The 17,683-nt window shown below is 48.4% G+C and overlaps 6 protein-coding genes across 6 annotated transcripts; 1 reads left to right on the forward strand and 5 right to left on the reverse strand.

Moving 5' to 3' along the window:
* Positions 1-25: 25 nt before the first annotated feature.
* On the forward strand, positions 26-3,389 carry F4807DRAFT_457732 (uncharacterized protein; the record flags this gene model as incomplete). The annotated part of the gene is made up of 6 exons (XM_048001083.1): positions 26-53; positions 267-951; positions 1,003-1,421; positions 1,480-1,553; positions 1,608-3,272; positions 3,327-3,389. The coding sequence occupies 6 exons, from the start codon at positions 26-28 to the stop codon at positions 3,387-3,389; spliced, it is 2,934 nt and encodes a 977-aa protein (XP_047856753.1).
* Positions 3,390-4,177: 788 nt separating this feature from the next.
* F4807DRAFT_415265 (uncharacterized protein) lies at positions 4,178-4,863 on the reverse strand. Its single transcript, XM_047997025.1, has 2 exons — positions 4,502-4,863; positions 4,178-4,377 (listed from the first exon to the last, which is right to left on the reverse strand). Exons 1-2 carry the CDS (start codon positions 4,715-4,717, stop codon positions 4,312-4,314), a joined length of 282 nt encoding a protein of 93 aa, XP_047856754.1. The 5' UTR covers positions 4,718-4,863; the 3' UTR covers positions 4,178-4,311.
* Positions 4,864-5,300: 437 nt separating this feature from the next.
* On the reverse strand, positions 5,301-10,015 carry F4807DRAFT_415266 (TPR-like protein). The gene is made up of 5 exons (XM_047997026.1): positions 7,832-10,015; positions 6,837-7,749; positions 6,557-6,784; positions 6,154-6,495; positions 5,301-6,088 (listed from the first exon to the last, which is right to left on the reverse strand). The coding sequence occupies exons 1-5, from the start codon at positions 9,533-9,535 to the stop codon at positions 5,670-5,672; spliced, it is 3,606 nt and encodes a 1,201-aa protein (XP_047856755.1). The 5' UTR covers positions 9,536-10,015; the 3' UTR covers positions 5,301-5,669.
* Positions 10,016-10,376: 361 nt separating this feature from the next.
* Positions 10,377-12,751, reverse strand: F4807DRAFT_363807 (protein VTS1). Its single transcript, XM_047995599.1, has 3 exons — positions 11,904-12,751; positions 10,536-11,843; positions 10,377-10,482 (listed from the first exon to the last, which is right to left on the reverse strand). The coding sequence occupies exons 1-3, from the start codon at positions 12,388-12,390 to the stop codon at positions 10,454-10,456; spliced, it is 1,824 nt and encodes a 607-aa protein (XP_047856756.1). The 5' UTR covers positions 12,391-12,751; the 3' UTR covers positions 10,377-10,453.
* Positions 12,752-14,778: 2,027 nt separating this feature from the next.
* Positions 14,779-15,879, reverse strand: F4807DRAFT_415269 (ribosomal L29e protein family-domain-containing protein). Its single transcript, XM_047997027.1, has 5 exons — positions 15,823-15,879; positions 15,624-15,712; positions 15,512-15,563; positions 15,323-15,425; positions 14,779-15,244 (listed from the first exon to the last, which is right to left on the reverse strand). The coding sequence occupies exons 2-5, from the start codon at positions 15,628-15,630 to the stop codon at positions 15,209-15,211; spliced, it is 198 nt and encodes a 65-aa protein (XP_047856757.1). The 5' UTR covers positions 15,631-15,712; positions 15,823-15,879; the 3' UTR covers positions 14,779-15,208.
* Positions 15,880-16,204: 325 nt separating this feature from the next.
* F4807DRAFT_457737 (mitochondrial carrier) lies at positions 16,205-17,427 on the reverse strand (the record flags this gene model as incomplete). The annotated part of the gene is made up of 4 exons (XM_048001084.1): positions 16,205-16,337; positions 16,395-16,632; positions 16,686-17,230; positions 17,324-17,427. The coding sequence occupies 4 exons, from the start codon at positions 17,425-17,427 to the stop codon at positions 16,205-16,207; spliced, it is 1,020 nt and encodes a 339-aa protein (XP_047856758.1).
* Positions 17,428-17,683: the final 256 nt, after the last annotated feature.

The following is a 17,683-nucleotide window of genomic DNA, read 5'->3' on the forward strand; positions in this document are numbered from 1 at the left end:
GACTCCCTGGGAAGAAAATAACACAATGACAAGACCCCAGATGATTCGGGCTGGTAAGTTCCAAGGTTCCTTGATCTACAATCCTCTACCGCGCTCTAGCCACCCTAACCACTCTAATCACGAACCACGCTTCTGAGAGGCAGGGGGAAGGATTGGAGGAAGAAAAAAAATAATTACAATCCAACAACCAACCCCTTGTGTGAATTGTTCTTTTGTTTCCTTGTGCTGTGCTAGCTAACACTTCACCCTTTTTCCGAATTCCGCAGACACCATCGACCTTCAAAGTCAAGAGTCTCCTTCTGCTAAGAAACACAATACCCCTTCACCTTCGAAATCAGCGTCGAACGCGAACGCGAACGGGTCACTCGCGCCGCATCAGGCTGAGACCATACGCGAAGTCGAAGAAGATAGGGCTGGAGAGGAAGGCCGAAGTCCTAGAGCCTCGTGGCCCGATGGTGACGAACGTACCGATTTACAACAGTACGCCGCAGATCTCGCGAACGGTATTGCGAATTCCTTGAATGGCAACAAGATGCAATCCGAGGATGCGCTCGCTATCGCGCAAAATGGAGGAACCACAGGCGCCAACTCCGACGACGGAGATCTGGACGCCAGTGCCGACGACGACTTGGATGATGACATGATGGATAAGATTTCGAGTTCTCCTTCGATTGAAGATGGTGGGTGCTCCTCTCCGCCGCTTGTCTGGCCACAGCGCGTCGATTCCTTGAAACCTATAATTCCACCACCCGATTCCTCCTATTCTCCGGTGCTCAGTGAGACGGAACCATACCCAACTCCACAACATTCCCACCATCAGGCAAGCAAGGCTTCTGCTGATGCGTCAAATCGTCGTCATCATCTTCTTAGTGAATGTACCGAAGCGGCCGACCGCGCAAGTCATGGCAAGTATCTTAACGACCTGTCGCTACCCGAACCTGGATTAGACATGTAGAGTATGGACTCGACAGTGTCGGTAGGCGAATCAGGAAAACGCGTTAGAGACAATGGTATCGACCGACCCGCTGTCTCTGGAGCGCAATCAAAGACCTACGGTTTGTCTTTGCGTCAACAGTCACGCACCCGAGCCGTGGGACCCGAATTAGATGCGAAAGAACGCCAGATCTCGCCATACGACTTTTTATCCCCCTATATTCCATATGATGATCCCGGAGTGGATGATGATGATGACGATGACGAGACCCTCCTAACTACTGATCCCAGATTCATTGATATTGGTTGGGGTGGTGAATACTTACAAGACTTAGAGGACATCGATTTCGAATTCGTTTACGCTCTTCATACTTTCGTCGCTACCGTCGAAGGTCAAGCTAATGCCACTAAGGGTGATACCATGGTATTGCTTGACGATAGTAATAGTTACTGGTGGCTCGTCAGAGTGGTAAAGGATAGCAGCATAGGTATGGTACACTGCAGCAAGTTTGAATTACGGCATCTAGCTCACATCATCGTTCTTAGGATACTTACCAGCAGAGCACATTGAGACCCCTACTGAAAGGCTGGCGCGTCTCAACAAGCACCGGAATATTGATGTATGTAAAAGTATTTGGAGATCAATGCTGTATGTGGCATTAACCGTGAATTAGCTATCGGCGACGATGCTTGGCGATCAAGCCGAGAAGGCCAAGAACCCTCTCAAGACGGCCATGAAGAGAAGAAAGGCCAAAACTGTTGCATTTGCGGCCCCAACTTATGTCGACTACTCTGATATAGATTACTCTACTGAGGAGGAGGATGGCGATGACGAAAAGAAGACCCAGAAGCAGGACTCGCAAAAGACCCAACAGCAACAGGAAAAGCAGGCATCCTCTCAGCAAGTAACAGACGACGTTTCAGATGATGATGAATCCGCGAAGGTGGAACCGCTTAAGACTCGAGGTCCGCAGAAACAGGTTAAGGTGGAACCCTTAAAGATCGAAGAAAGAGGTAGATCAAGTTCGGTTACTTCAGGCGAAGTTCGTAGGGATAGCAGTGATATTTTCGATGCAAAGCCCGAGAGGGTCACGAGGAATGGCACCGTCAGAAACACAGATTCTTTCTTTAAGGACGAGACAATTGAGACCAAGAAGATTTCATTGACTCCTGGTCTATTACGGGACGACAACGAGGCGCGAGTCTCGAGCGACTCGAAAGACTCATCGTTACGGCAACGGCCGAGCCTAGAAAAAGATCTTGTTCCCGATAAGCAGAAGGATGAAAAGAAGAAAAAGGAAAAGAAGCCAAGCGCAATCCGGAGTTTCTTTTCGAGGAAAGATAGGAAAAAATCCGTTGACGAAGACGATGACTCGCTTGGTAAAAGGTCTCTGGATGCCACTACTGATACAGTAGAAAAGGAGGCGGAGGATGCGCATGCGGTTGATGTGGATTCGTCGCCCGAGAAATCGGTGGCGCCATTGCGCAATCCAAGCAAGCTTCAGAAGAACCAGCCCAGGAACGATCCCTCGCCAACGCGCAAGTCTTCTGTAACGTCGCAAATAGGCACGGACCGTGGCCCTACGGCCCCGGAGGCTAGGATTAATAATGTGTCAACCTTACCGCCGGCGACGCTGAGAATGGTGGAATCTGACCAGGCCGAGAGCCAAGATCGACCATCGCAAAAGAGGGAGAGGTCTAACTCGAAATCTATTCTTTCGAAGGAGAGTAAGCCGCCAAAGGTTACCAAGGCAAAGGCGCGGGTTGAGCTTGATGACTTTGACTCCCCTGACGAGGAGGAAATCCAACCAGAGCCGACCAGAGTTCCTCCCGAACCCAAACGGCAACCCTCCGAAGAGAAGCAGTTACAACCTGTTTTACCAGGAGCGTTTCCGGATAGCTACAGTACCCAGACGTCTATGTCTGAGCTCAGTGACCAAACTTCGAAGACTCAACGTCCTGTTACCGAAGAACGTTTATCCGAATCTCCTGTAGAAGTCTCACCGGTCGTGTCTTCTTCTAATCCCCCTGCTCTCATGGTCGACACATCAAGCCAGGAAGACCGTTCTTCCCCTGTTTCGTCGCCATCTCCAGAACTTGTAGATATTGATGACCGAACTCATGAGAAACAGGATTCTGTGACAACATCAACGTCGGCCACGACCACCTCGACTTGGAACGATGCCAACCTCCGAGCCTTCTTCGACTCGGGGTCTGATATTCGAGACTTGTTAGTAATAGTATACGATAAGAACGATGTCGCACCCGCTGGTCCCGATCATCCTGTAGTAGGCACGTTGTTCCGAGAGCAGAACGCAAGGTTGGCCGAAATTACGACAGTAAGTCCTCGCAGATACGAATTTAGGTATCAATTTTGGCTAACATTCATACAGCAACTGGATAACATGCTTGGGGACTGGTTAGCCCGGAAGCAACGACTCCGAGGCACGGTATAAGGCATTATCGTCTTGTTCATTTCAAACGTTCGCATGAGGCCGGCGTTCTTTTTTTCGATTGCGCTGCTCATTGTATAGGCTACGAGTTCTGTTTTTTTATGACTTGAAACTTTCGATTCTTCCGCGGATTCTCTCCGATTTTTACCTCTTCACATGGGAGCGGCGCACGGAGTAAAAAGGGGGGCGACTTGATTTTTTGGGGGCATATTGTTCCGTCGCGGGTCGGGTGGTTCAGGGGGGGAAGAGAAGCAAAGCCAAATACCACCACGGAAAAGCCTTTCCGAATTTTTCTTGTCTCTCTTTTTCCTGGTCTCCCCGGTTCGGAGAACGGCCTAAGATACGAGTACAGTATTCACCGACGACGACACCGCGGCTCTTTTGTCTGTTTGTTTTTATTACCCTCATCCCTCGCGGAGCGATGTGTGGCAAGGCAAATTCTGGGATGCATCTTTTTTTTTGTGTCGTCTCGGCCAGGGTTGGTTTGGCCGTGTGGAGAAAACCCGATTAAATGGATTACTTCATGCTGGGGTTGTTGTAACTCTAGTTTCGTATATAGCAACCGCGCTGTATATACTGTTACCGTTGCGCGTGTGCTAAGTTGAGAATATGTTCGCACAGAACATAATCTCGAATTGGCGTGTGCTGGCGGTTGGCAATTTCCAAATACAGACCACTGAAGTGGTACATACACCATGAAATACTCGCCGTTTCACGGTAAAAAAAGTTTCTATGTTTATTTGTCATATATCTCACGATAATGTTAAAACGACGATTACACATGTCACAACACAACAGTTCGATAAAAGTTATGTTAGAAAAGACTTGCGTTCATCACTATCTAATATCTCAACCCAGATACCATCTATCGAAAGCTGAGGCTGGTCTAACACGACCGCTCACAAGCGAATAACGCCTCATCCATCTAAGCCGTTCCAAGGATGTTCTTCTCGTACACGGTCGTCAACTTTCCCGTGTTGTCATTCTGGATCTGTATGATTTTTCAGTCGTCAGCCTTCGAAATTCGTCTCACCAACTCTTTCCACAAACTTCTCGAGTCTCGCGAACAAACATGAGAGGGAAAAGGATAAAGGAAAGGGGGTGTAAGTCCGTACCTCGTAGCGCGGCTCATCGGAGCTGGCCTGGACGTTGCGGTCGGCCTGGACGCCAGGCTCGGTCAACACGTCCGTGATACGACCCGTGCTCTCCGAGGTATTAGAGTCGGGCCCGCCGACAGGCTTATAGCGTACGGTCTGTCCGGTCTTGTACTGCACCATGATTGCGACGTCGTTGATCGTGATGAATATATTGATTGGTAAAGTATGATTCATGTGTTAGTTGTGCAAGTTTTGATTTATAGTTCTAAATTTACAACCCAAGTCCGGTTGGAAGGGAAGACGGACAAGCCCTTATATCTTCGAACAGGAAAGGGGGAGGGGCCTGGCAGGTTCGGCCACAAGGGTACAAAGATTGGCGTCCGGCGTTGACGTAATTGACTCACCTTTTCGTTTTCGTAATGTTGATATCAAGACTCTGTCTATCGGCCGGAGTTGCAACTTTCAAGGCGGGAACCCGCGCTGCGGTGCCAAAAGTCTTTGAGGTCCAGGGGAGGGCCCACAGCTTGCGGGTGCGCATGCGGAAGGAAAATCATCAACATCGCAAGCCACAGACGAAATACTTACAACGAGTCCCGGAAATGCTGGAATCAAACCATGCGTACGGGAGCTCATGCTTTTTCTAAATCGGTTCATTATAATTAGCGTATTACCTAGTCATTCACCATGTCCTCGTAAGGGCTACCTGAATAGGGCTGACAGGCACGGTCCGGCATGTCGTCAGTTCGATGTCATAATCACCACTATAGCGGTATCGTAACCATGGACTGGGTAACTCCGAAACATTACTCAAACATGCATCAATTACACTTCAATTCTTAGCAATTACTAGGGGAACGATGATGATGATGTGCGAAGGTCTTAAAACGGCGATCAATTACCCCTATTTTTGTACCGACCCATCTTACCGATAACAAAACGCAGCACAGTGGACACAAAACTATAACAACCGTCTGCAGTTAAAGTCTGAAGTGATCTTGTTTTTCATTTGTTATTGATTCAGGTTCCTGTGCTAGCGGTAAGCGAGAACAAGATTGTTCCCGCTGCTAAGAACCAGATGCCCGGAAATAGGCCAGTTGACAGTTATCAACTACAATCATCTGGATCTAGAGCCAAGTAGCGTACGATATTGTCATAATTGGCACGAGCCATCATCTCTCAGATCGGTTTACAGAACCAGATACTGGTCAGTGATAGCCTTGACTGCGTCCACGTCACCGCCCGTCCAGCAGATCTGCGCCATATTATATGCGGCCTCTCGACTTAGATCATTTCTTCCCATGATCCCATTCTCGGAGTCATCGGGCACCTCTCGGAGAACTCGCCGATAGTATTCGGTAGCCAGGTGGGGAATTCCCACGGCGTGGTAACTCCGCGCGAGGTTGTAATGAGCTTCTTGCCTCTGCGCGGCATCTGGTGACGCCAGCTTTAACTCGTAGTACTGGTGTAGGAAGTGGAATCCCTGTGTCAGGAGATATTGGCGATTCTCGGCTTGCCTCTTTAGTGCATAATAGACATAACAGTTGCCGACGCTAAGAATGACCATAGTGTTATAGGGATCCAAGCTATGAGCCCTCATGAAGTAGTCTATGGCCTCGTTAGCACATTAATCATATACTAGGCAGAGATTTCCTCTAAAAATTATCACTTACTGAGAGCGTAGGTGAAGCTGTTCGATATAAACAGGATGTTGCCGTAGAGCATTAGTAGTGTGACGTCTAATTCTTTACCGGGGAAAACCCTGCCAGTGGGCGGTCCATCCTCGTCCCCGCTAACTTCAGCTCCTGCCGCATTAATGGCATGATCCATAAGTTTGATCTGTCGTAGCATATATTTCTGGACGGGGCCAGATGCATACCACGATGCCGGGGATGGACATAATCTCGACAGGGCAGAGAACATCCGGAAAGGTTCTGTGTCATATTGATATTCCCTCATGATCCAACGAGCAGAGGCAACGCATGTCTCTTCGTCCCTACCACGCAATGCGCAAGCTGTATTGTGTTACGATTAGCCAGTGCCCATATAAGATCTATGGAAGAGACAGAAACTTACCAGCCCATGCCACATGGATTAAGAACATGTCCTCTTTAGACTTGGAGAATATCGTAGTGTCTCGTGCAGATTCGCAGACTTTGTACGCGTCCTGGAATCGCCCAGTCTGAGCTAGGCCCATGGCATACTCGAGGAAAAGATCGAGCCATTCATTAAACGGGACGCCTCGATAACTAACAGGTACTCGCTCAGTTGGCTTCTCGCCTTCAGAGTTCTCCGGGTTCAGGTCTGTAATTGAATTAGTGGATTTCCCTTTCGCAAATAACCAACAAACACTTACTGTGCGAGAGTCGTTGCGCCATCGCAATGAGGTTGGGATTGCCCTTTTGCGCCTCGACCTTTTCTCGAGCCTGATGTATATTAAAGTGTGCCAAATACTTATCCCAGCTGTAGAACTCTTTATATGATCTAAAGTCATCGACAAGCTCCCGGGCCGCGGACAGGAATTTGGTAGAAGGGCCCTTAGCATCGGCTTCGGACGAAGCTCGACATTCATGGACAACCTGCCATGCTTCGGCAAGTTCGCTCGCTCTCTTCTTCTCCTCCAATTGTACTTCTTCGGTTCGGGCAAAAACCTTACGACGTCGCGACGCCGGCTTCGGCGGAGCTTTGGGTTTTCGTTCCTTCGGCGCTGATTTGACCTTCTCAACCTTGGGCTTAGGTGGACGTTTGGCTCTCTTTGGTTTTGGCGCTACCTCTTTCCCAGCAGGTAGTAGCGGATGTTCAGGAAGTGCAAGATCGCCGTCTACTTGGTCATCATCATTATCTTCTCCCAAGTCTTGTTCTGCTTCGAGTGCCTCTTCGCGAGCTTGGTCTCGAACTTCCTGAAGTCTGATAGCTTCGTTCACAAGGATGAAGGCTTCCTTCTCTTCTCTTGCCGCTTCATACATCTTCGCCAATTCATAGCGTGCATCGATACAGGCCTCACTGTTTATTTCATCCTGGTCAATAGCAGCAGTGAAACATTCTTCGGCCTGTCTCTTGTCCCCCATATTCAAATAGCATCGTCCAGCTCTTACGAGAGACTCGGTATCAAGGAGATCAGGCTCGCGGAGAGGTTCGTAAAAGCGCAGGGCCATTTGTAAACGGCCTGCTTCGTACAATGCTGAGGCAACTTCAAGTAACAGATGCGGACACTCAGAGAGTATCTCGGTCCCATTAGGTTGATCCGGATCAATGAACTCTATATGACGCTGGCGTATGTTAGCAGGCTATCAAGTAATATAAGGGCAGGAGGAGAGGGGAGGCGAGCAGGCGGGTCTCTGGGAATCTTACCATAGCTTCATCCTCTTGGCCAAGCTTGAGACGGTACGCAGCGAGCTTTGTCCTCATTTCTAGTGGAAGGCCTTTGCCGTACGATGATGCTGGATATTTTCCTTCTTGGAACTGCACTAATTCCAACCGTCTCAAGTTATCCGTGTCCCATTCGCGGTCATCATCCTGGCTATCCCAGAATACCTCATCAGAACGAGTTAGGAGCCATCGTGAGAGTGACCTTAATTCATGTATGGCATTTTTGAATTGCTTGACATATGCGAGAAGTTCGACAAAAATCTTGATATCTTGCCAGTCGAAAGGATATCGCATGTCAAGCCCGTTCTCTCGGAAATGAGCGATGCAGCGACGATATGAGTCTATGGCTATTCTTGGTTGATCTAACCATCGGGCTTTGCCTGTATCTGCAAGTAGGACGCACCCTTCAGCGAGACCCCGTAAGGCATATATGTCAAAGACGCAACTTCCGAGTAAAGTTGTATAATCCCCAACTGCCTTCCTTAAATGTCCCATTTCAAGCGATAACGCGGCTCTCCCGTGACGTGCTGATCTGTGGCTGCTGTCAATCTTTAAGGCTTGAGAATACGAAAGGATGGCTTCGTCGGTAAGACCTTCGTCCTCAGGAAATTCATCTCGAAGTCCGATAGCCAACTCTGCACATTGAAGCCACCCATCAATAACCTGTGGTTGGAGATTCGTAGCAAACCACTTCGCCCTATAATGTCCCAGGTGGTCTCCCTTTTCTTGTAAAAATGACGCTAGAAGGACCCAGGCGCGGTAGGTCTCAGCATTGATACGAATAGCATCGTGTACGTAGTCGATGGCTTCATCAATACGCCCATCCATGTATGCGTTGGATGCCATGTTAAGACGATACTTGATATCGCCTGTTGGCTCAGCGGCCTTTCGAGGACCGCGCTTCCTCGTATTCTGGCGGCCGCCATGGGAGCGTTGCGGTTTATTTTCAAGATTCAGTATCTTTTTTGCGAACCCACGTACCGGAGGAGGAAGCTTCGGTAAGGGGTTTTCCGAATTAAGCTCATTTTGACGTTCGAGAAGTGCATCCGTTGCGGTATCCATCGGGTTAGCCCGTGCTTCTGTGATATTTGTTGTACTTGTCTCATCGATTGATAAACTGCCAAATCTAGATGCCGAGACTTGAGACGAAGCTTTACTATTGCGAGTGGCTTCCGTGGGAAAATTAGGAACTGAGGAGCCCGCTGAAGCACTTGTATGAGAAAAGACTAAACCTTGCGTACTAGGTGTATTCTGGGGGTGTATTGCTAGCGGCCCTAGTTTTACAGGTTGACTATATGACTCCGAACTAATGTCGTGACCTGGAAGAGCTTGAGGTATTGCTGATGACCCATTTCTCGGGGTACTTTGGAAGCCTTGAGCCATAGTCGGTTGCATCAACGAACCGTTCGGTTTTGGGAGTAACACTCTTTGGGCGGGCCGAGAGACCTGAAAATTTGGTGTTACGCTTGGTAAGGGCGTCCTGGCGCTTGACGTGAGACTGGAATCCATGTTCTGCCTTACCGACTTATTTGCACAAGTGTCTTGATCGATGAGCATCGGATTTTGTGCCCGTATAGGAGGAACGGTTGTCCTGTCTGGCTGCGTGGACGTCGCATCTTGCTTGTCCGGCTTTTGAATGAAGTGCGCCTGAAGAGCGTCGAACGTAGACGAAAAAGGATGGCTCATGGTGAAAGGAAATATTGCCAAATAAAAAATTTCCCTTGGTGATTTTCGTCGTGATTTCTTATGAAATCCCTCTAGGAGCACCTTTCTCAATGTCTTATATCCAGCTCATCTATCGTACCCAGACCTAGCCCCAATCACTGGATACGAGTGATGCGATTTTGATCGTGATCATTCCGAATTTATGTGTGCGCGAATTGAAATAGCACCGATTGTCTTAATTCATCGTGAGCTGTTTTTAAGAAGTGAGTTTGGTACGTAAACAAGAAGGTTAAAAGGACGATGGATGTGTAAGTTTACAAATAGAGATAGTGAAGTTGGTTTATAAGTGGCAATTGCAGTTAAGTGAAAACTCAGTGTATCCACGAATCCATAAATGCAACTATCCGATAAATAAGCATAAGGAACTGATTCAAACGGTTCGCCAAGGCGGCAGTTTGCAGGTACCTAAGTATATTATGTAATTGGTCAACTACATGTACACTTTTATGGCTTTAAGAGTCCTTACGAGTTGTGAGGACTGGGCAGTTTTATTACGTCGTCAACAGTTGGAGCACAATTGCTTCATTCTCATGGAACGATCACGTTTTAGAATCTGTATACATGTATACCTTACATACCATTAGCCTACCTCATCTGCCTTCCGATCTCATGACTATTTCTAACCATCCTATGTCTCAAGTTGGGTTCATGTACTTTCCAAAATCCCTATTTCTGGATGAGAAAGCAAAGTCTCCCCTGACCTTCCCGGATAGACTATGTTATTAATTACCCGGCCAAGGAAAATCCTCGGTTCATAATTACCAGGAAGCCTGTCGGATAGTGAGGATCTTCAGAACGATCCATGCGCAAGCCTTTTCAAGTTCCAAATTGTTCGATCTCTGGCACCGGGCTAATATATTCATTATTAGGTTGCAGTGGCTAGCCCAGCTTGCCGTCTGCCTTGGCCTCTGTCTGCCTGTTAGCAACCGTTTCAAATGAAATTGGGGTTGGGCGCTATTACCTTTGACCTGGTCAAATACCTTCAGCATCTTCCTACGCGCTCCGAGGGCGTTGACACCGCGCTCCTCTAGAGCCTTGTCATCCAGTTCGACAAGTTCCGTCCACTTCATGTCCTTCAGATTATCCGTGTACTTGTGCAACCTCAGGCTTCGTAACCAGGCCGGGATATCTTGGAGGAGAGTTGGATCAGTTGGATCCTCCGGAGGCTTCGAAGTACCACGTCTTCCACGCGGGGATCGACCACGAACCATATCGGAATGGTCGGATAGGTAACCCTCAGGAACGCCTACGCCAAGCTGGCCCATGTTGATCGCGCCAAGTCCATTGTTCAAGAGCGGATTCTGTGTGCCATCGTAGGCACTTAAGAAACCGTTGTTCTGCGGAGAAGCAAAAGGAATCTGGCCAAAACCTGCCTGCATTGCTATACCGGGAGAACTTGGTCGAGAGCGATGAGCTGCGAACCCACCCATGGCACCGTGGTTCTGCAATGCAAGCATTTGGTCTCTGCTCAGCACCTGCCCATGTTCGTTCACCATAACAATATTCGCGCCGGGGATGTTGTGTGCCTGAGGTCCAGCGGAAAGTGTATTCTGGCCTTGACCAGGAGCCTCGTTAGACCGGGCTCTCCGATACTTGCGCACATCATCGAGGGCAAAACGATTATTCACGGTAGACAAAGCTGCGAGCTTCATGGCCGTCGCATTGGCGACCATGTCGGCCTGGTTGGGGGTGCCATTGCCGCCATTAAACGATGCAACCATAGGAGTGTTCACCATAGAAGCCCAGTTCCCGCTTCCGGCAGTGTATGGCGAAAGCAGGGGTAGGTCAGTAGCAGACTTGTCCGGGGCATTGAGCGTGGTGTTCTGGATGCCATTATTACCACCTAATTGGGGTCGGGGTGACCTTAGGCCGGCCGAAGGCGGCGGTTGAACAAATTGGCCCATCGGAGCCTGGCCTGAAGACGACTTAGGACGCGAAGCGTTTTGGTCATTACCCCAAGGCGACGCAGGATTCTGCGCATTAGGATCAAGCCCTTCAGACGGCGCAGAAATAGCTGGAGCAGCCAGGGGGTTTCGCGCATCGACAGCCGCGCTATTGCGGTTTGAAGGAGGTTGGTTTCCAGTCTGCTGGGTAAACTTAGCCTTCTCGGTGGCAATAGCAGCCGCGGCATCGGGAAACATAGCGTTGATGGTTGACGGGTCAAGGCCCGAGTGTCTCTTCGCCGATGCTTGTGGCTGAGAAAGGGAGTTCCTAGCCGATCCAACATTTAACTTGTTCATAGCATCACTTAGACGGTTTGACATCGGATCTGCGGGCAATGATTCTCGTTAGTTGTCACATACAGGCCAAGGAGCATTGGAGGGCATACCTTTATCAAAATTGGCTGGTGATAGTACACCAGACATGGGATGATTCTTTCCCATTTGCTGAAGAACCTGGATAAAGAAACGGATCTGCACTTGAGTAGTCTGCTGAAGCAAAGCATACAAAGCAGCAGTACGTTCGGCTTCAGACAAAACTCGAAACCACTGTTCTATAGCACTAAGTTCATCCTTAAAGTCCTGGTCCAGGGTTGCAGCAGCCATTTCTTCTAGAGTAGTCTCATATTGGTCAATGTCGGCAATCCACTGCTGGGTCACCTTGTCCTGCGGGTCTGAATCGGCACCCCCTTGACCCTGTCCTTGCTGGCCGTAGAAATCCGAAGAGGGACGGATGCGGTTCGACGTCGCGGGTCCGGCAAGGGCAGCCATGTCGGCAGATGCGCGGAGGTGGTGATTGTTAGTCCCAACTGTTCGTGAAGAAGGTGGACGTAGCGACGAGGCGGTCGAGGCCTCCGGAGTACTGTTACGATTCATATTGAGTAACTTTCGAATTTCCGAGTTTTCCAGGTAGCAACACGATAGAAAAGCTGGCTCGATTGTCGCTCTGTAATTTTATGTAACGGCAAATAATTGTCGAGAGTTGGCTTGAGGGTATGCAAAAGGCAAATAATCGTGCTGTCGCGGGGCTGTGCAGATAAAACAGCTTAAAAAGCCTTCGAAAAAGTACTTGAGGGGCGGTGGAGGGTCCGTAACATGCGATCTCGACACACTGTCTTGAGATGCTAAAACTTCGATAGAGGTTCAATATTGCGCTCAATAGAGGCCAAACTACTTTACGATATGTTTTAGGGAGTCACTGGTAGAAGCTATCGTAGCTATAATGTCGTGATGTAGGTCTTTGTAGTAACGATGTCGATGCTAGCACTACCTATACTCTGGTAAAGCAACCGGGGGATTAGTGCGTAGTCAGACTGTGGCTCCTTTAGAACGAATAGACCGATGGGAGGCAGGTTGTCGACGAATAAATTTAAAAGGAAGCGTAGCGCACTGGCTTTCCGTAATCGTAGTATCGTATTATGATCGACTTGCACGGCTCGAGTTCAACTCTCTGGTAGAGAACGACGGTAGAATACCTTTTCTTTCTCTCGAGAACTCCTGCAGTAGCCTGCTGACCTCAAAGGAGTCTTTGAAAGGAGGCAGTTGGGAAGAAGTGATTATTGGTAATGCAGAATATTAGATAGGTGACTGCGAAGGCAAAAAAAAAGTCAGTATGAATTGCACCGCTGGTAAAAGCTCTTTTCAAGCCGCCATATTAATCAGGGACGAAAGGGGTGCGATAGAAAGATAGTAATACAAGGACATGGGTTTGTAAGACAGATGTAGAATATGTGGACGTCAACTGTGAGTGAGTAGAGGTTGTCCTAACAACATGACAAACAGGAAGAACATATAGGTCAATTCTGACCATATTCAAATGGGGGCGATTATCATTGAATCCCTATGAATAGCCGTCGCTGTGTCGAAGGACTCAAGCCACAAAAGCCGAATGCGACGGAGATACGAAACATGGACGTATGAGGGAAAATCTGAAGCAAACTTACCAACAATAACACTCAGATCAACTTGTACTCCAAGGCCAAAAAGAAAGGAACCAGCTGCAGGATTATCCTCGAGCTGCTGAGGAGGAGGATGTGAAGGGGAAGAGAAGGAGAAGGAAAAAATATCGAAGCCTTAGAGAATTGGCTAGATGGAGCAAAAGGGACTCGGGTACAAAGCCTGGACTGTGGAAACGGTAAACTCTTTCGGAAAGACCCTGGCAGCCTTTGGACACAAAGGCTGCAGCGACTGCAGAGGAGACTTTTGGTGCATGTAACCTCCAGGGCTTTTTAAATGGACAGGTAATACTTTTACGTAGCTCTAGGGCAAAGTAGCTTTCACCTACAGTTTCCGCGGGGTAGTTACCTCCAATAATTCTCCTTGACAAGTACCTCGATTTTAGAATTTCAGAACCTCATTAGTCACACGCAGTCTGAGCCTTGAAGCAGAAGCAACGACTCGCATGCATCTGGATGGCTCAGCGCTAAGCTTCAATCTAAATGCTGCGACAGTTGTTGTACAGTACAACGTGGATACTTGGAAAGGGTCAGTTCATTGGCGAGCTGTGACGAATCTTTTAGGGGGCGGGCGCTCGGAACTAAGCCCCTGAAAGGTCTATTTCTGTCTATTTCTAGCGTCGTACAGGCCGTACAGGTACCTCGATTTTGGGTTAGTGAGGCTAGAATAACTCGAAACACCCTAAACGTCTACTGGGGCATTGATCATCCACACTTCTCTCCATCCATTCAAGAGTTGCGAAGTGCGAAGCATAGAGCGGCAACAAACTGGCGCAAGTCACATCAGGAACACGTCCGTGTCCCAATCTATTTCGATCAAGATTGGCCGGAAAAATGGTATTTCGAACCGAAAGTTAGAGATACACGTAATATATACAATTCGCTTTACAATCCCAGTACTAAATACATCGGTGCATGCCTACTATTTCCAAGTTCTCGCCTGTAGTAAATCCGGTAGCATCATCTATAACGAACAGCTAGTTAGTTTTGAGACATGTCACGTCTCGTGATTCGTGGCCCTTTGATTTCCTCCTCTGCAGCAGACGAAACTACCGTATACTTAAACCTACTCGTCATCCCAAAGTTGATCTAAATTAGCAGAGTTCTATTTAAATCGTATGATGCTGGCTCTCATATCTACCTAGGTAGGTGGTTGTATGACTAAGCATGGCAATTGACATATCGACTGGACTTATTAGAAAGACGAACTACGATGGAGGATAATGGATAATGGATCCAATAGGAACAGAATAGGAACAGAATAGGAACAGAATAGGAACAGAATAGGAACAGAATAGGAACAGAATAGGAACAGAATAGGAACAGAATAGGACAACTAGGAATGTTGCCGAGCCTCCATGCACCCTCGCCTTAGAGCAACTCGAAGCACGGGTGTTTGGTAATAGACGGGCAGATCACTCTCGGCACGAGAAGAAACATCCTTCAGCAGATAGGCATGGGAATGGCCTAGAGCTGTACACACATATGCCGTTGTTGGGTTTGTTTTGTTCATCACGGGCGATCTAGACTAGTTCGAAGCAGGGAATGGACAAACACAAGAGACTGGTTTGGCGAACGTAACTTCATTTGGTTACCCCTTCATCTTCGCCGTAGAAGAGCGTGCCTGGATACAAGCAGCAAATGCATAACCTTGACTCCATGATCATGCCTGAGTGTCCCCGAATTTTGCCCTGATGCGCAATCGCGATGTCGTGTCTTGGAATTTGATGTAAACCACTTTATGCCGTCTCTCGCTTGCCCTCCTTGAACTCTTTCTGTATTAATAGTTAGCAATTGTCATCGGTGCGTTACGAGAAATTGACCGTATGTCTATGGTCAATCGAGTAGCGTACAATGGCTTTCATGGTGCCGTGTAGGGCATGTCTGTGGTTTCGTCGGAACTTGGGGTCTGTTCCCTTCAGAGACGGATAACGGTTGGTCTTGGGCTTCTTGATACTACACGTCGCCAATTCGTTAGTCAAGATTTGATAGGCGGGACAGGTGCTTCGGCTAGAAAAGTCGTCGGCTCGAATTTGACGTACCCGTTACGGTGAGCCTTGCGCGACTGATTGTGCTGCGACGAGTTCTTGGATTCTAAGATTAACTGTTAGAAATAGGCATTTTAAGCAACGTCGGATCATTTGTATAACGTACTCGCCATTGCGACTAGGTTGGTGTCGGTTTGTTTGGAGAGACACGGAAATCGACGAAGGTTGTTGCTATCAGTTAAAAGTAAGAAGTTCCTTTCGTGGGTTTGGTATTAGCACTTGTGGGCAGAAAATTAAGCGAGGGGTCAAGCCACAGTGGAAAATTGCCAAGGTGTGCAGGGTGCGGTCGGGGAAAGAGGGGCTACCTAATTCCTAGTCACTTCCCACTTGCTAACAGTTGATCGCAACATCTGCCCGCCACGGGCAAAACCACACTGGATTTAGTTGCACTGTGGCGTTCTCTTTCCGCTGTGGCAGTACATGCAATATATGGTAAACTCCAAATTTATACCAAAATCATCCATACTATTATTCACATTTGCTGCAAGATCCATTATCAAAAGATCAAATATTCTTATATTCCTGTCATATGTTTGCCTAGACTCCTAACCTGTAGCGAATACGATAATATAAATGAAGCATCCCTTGTCTAGCGTATACATACGTCTATCCCTAGGCTCATATATTCCAAGATATCCCGTGAATTCCCCTTTTAATAAGACACCCGTGGACCTCTATTAAGCTAAATTATTTAGTTGTGACAGGGACAACGGCCTTGGCCTTGGAAGCAGCAGTCGCTGCTAGTGCAGCCGCTTTAGCAAGCTGCTCCGAACGGAGCTTCCGGACGTATCTAAATAGTAGGATGAATAGGAATTCCATCCTGCAAGGGAACGTCAATAAATAAACACCGCTTTCGATACAATAGCTTGTAACTTACCGCTCTTTAGTCATCATAAGTAAACCTTGCACCAAAAAGCCCTTTGCGATCTGGGGGCCAATGCCCTTGAAGAGGCTCGATAAGCCTTCATGCTTGACGATGAATTGCATGACTTCGATGAATCCTTTGAATGGTTTCCCCTGCCGCTGCGGCGGAGGCTTTGATTGCAAGCCGACTTTAGCAACTATAAGGGGTTGCGTGACAATGGTGGCCAACGCTTTCGACATGGCGCCAAGAACTAAAGAGCGGTGATCAGTTCGATTCTTTCGTATCACAAGTGGTGGAACTTACGGAAAGCTTCTCCCGCAGTCAGACGAGTCTTCCCGGGGAACAAGGCGCCCTTTAGCCGTTCGTATGCACCATAGGTGATAGCTGGGTTGACAACCAACACCAAGCTCGCTTTGAGTCCCCTCCAGAGACCGAATACTCCATCCTCACTGTTGATAACCTCACGGGCCGTATCTATCAGACCTTTCCTATCCGCCTTGCTCTGCGTCTGCTGTCTCGTCGTGACCACGGCAACGGGAATCGTGCACAGTTGGGCTACAGCACCAGCTATAGCTCCAAGCATCAATTCGACAGCCGTAGATGGCGGCGCAGACACTTTTTGCGACTTAAAATAGAGCTCCCGCACGGTCGAGTACCAATAGAAGTAGGCGAAGTTAGTAGAGGCTACTCCCAGCAGAGCGCCGTTGATACCCGCATATAATCCTTGGATTCCATCTTCGGCAGCAATCTTAGTGATGGCGTCCCACGTCGAGGCGTAATGGGGATCGGTATGTTCGCTCGTCTCTCCGGGTTTCCGTTTTACCTGGACTTGCAATCGTGTCTTTACTCTACAAACCCAAACAAAGCATCAGTGTCAATTCCGCGCATTCTCAAATAGAACAGCTTCACAACGCACAACGCACGGCAAGCGGCGGACTTACATATCTAGGGGATATACCAGAGCGTTAGCTAAGACAGCTCCAGTGGAACCAGCTACAGCATAACCCCATGATGGTAACGGGGCAGGTTTCGATTGTGCGGCCATAGCAGGTGAGTAATGTTTCCCACGGATTCCTACGGGTAGGAAATGCGTATTCGTCCCACTCGGAAAGTTGCGCTCTGTGGACGTATGGATCGACGATGCACCCGTATCCAGGTATCTAGGTAGTTATGAAGGAAGGTTGGGGCACAATTAGCTACCAGGTAGGTAGCAAAGGCGAAGGTAAGACAGGTGGACTGGTGGACTACCAAGACTCCCAGCTAAGCTGCACCTTTGCGGATAAAGCCGTCGTCTGGTTAAA

Source organism: Annulohypoxylon truncatum (genome assembly GCF_022578515.1).
Source record: "Annulohypoxylon truncatum strain CBS 140777 unplaced genomic scaffold F4807scaffold_7, whole genome shotgun sequence".
NCBI lineage: Eukaryota > Fungi > Ascomycota > Sordariomycetes > Xylariales > Hypoxylaceae > Annulohypoxylon > Annulohypoxylon truncatum.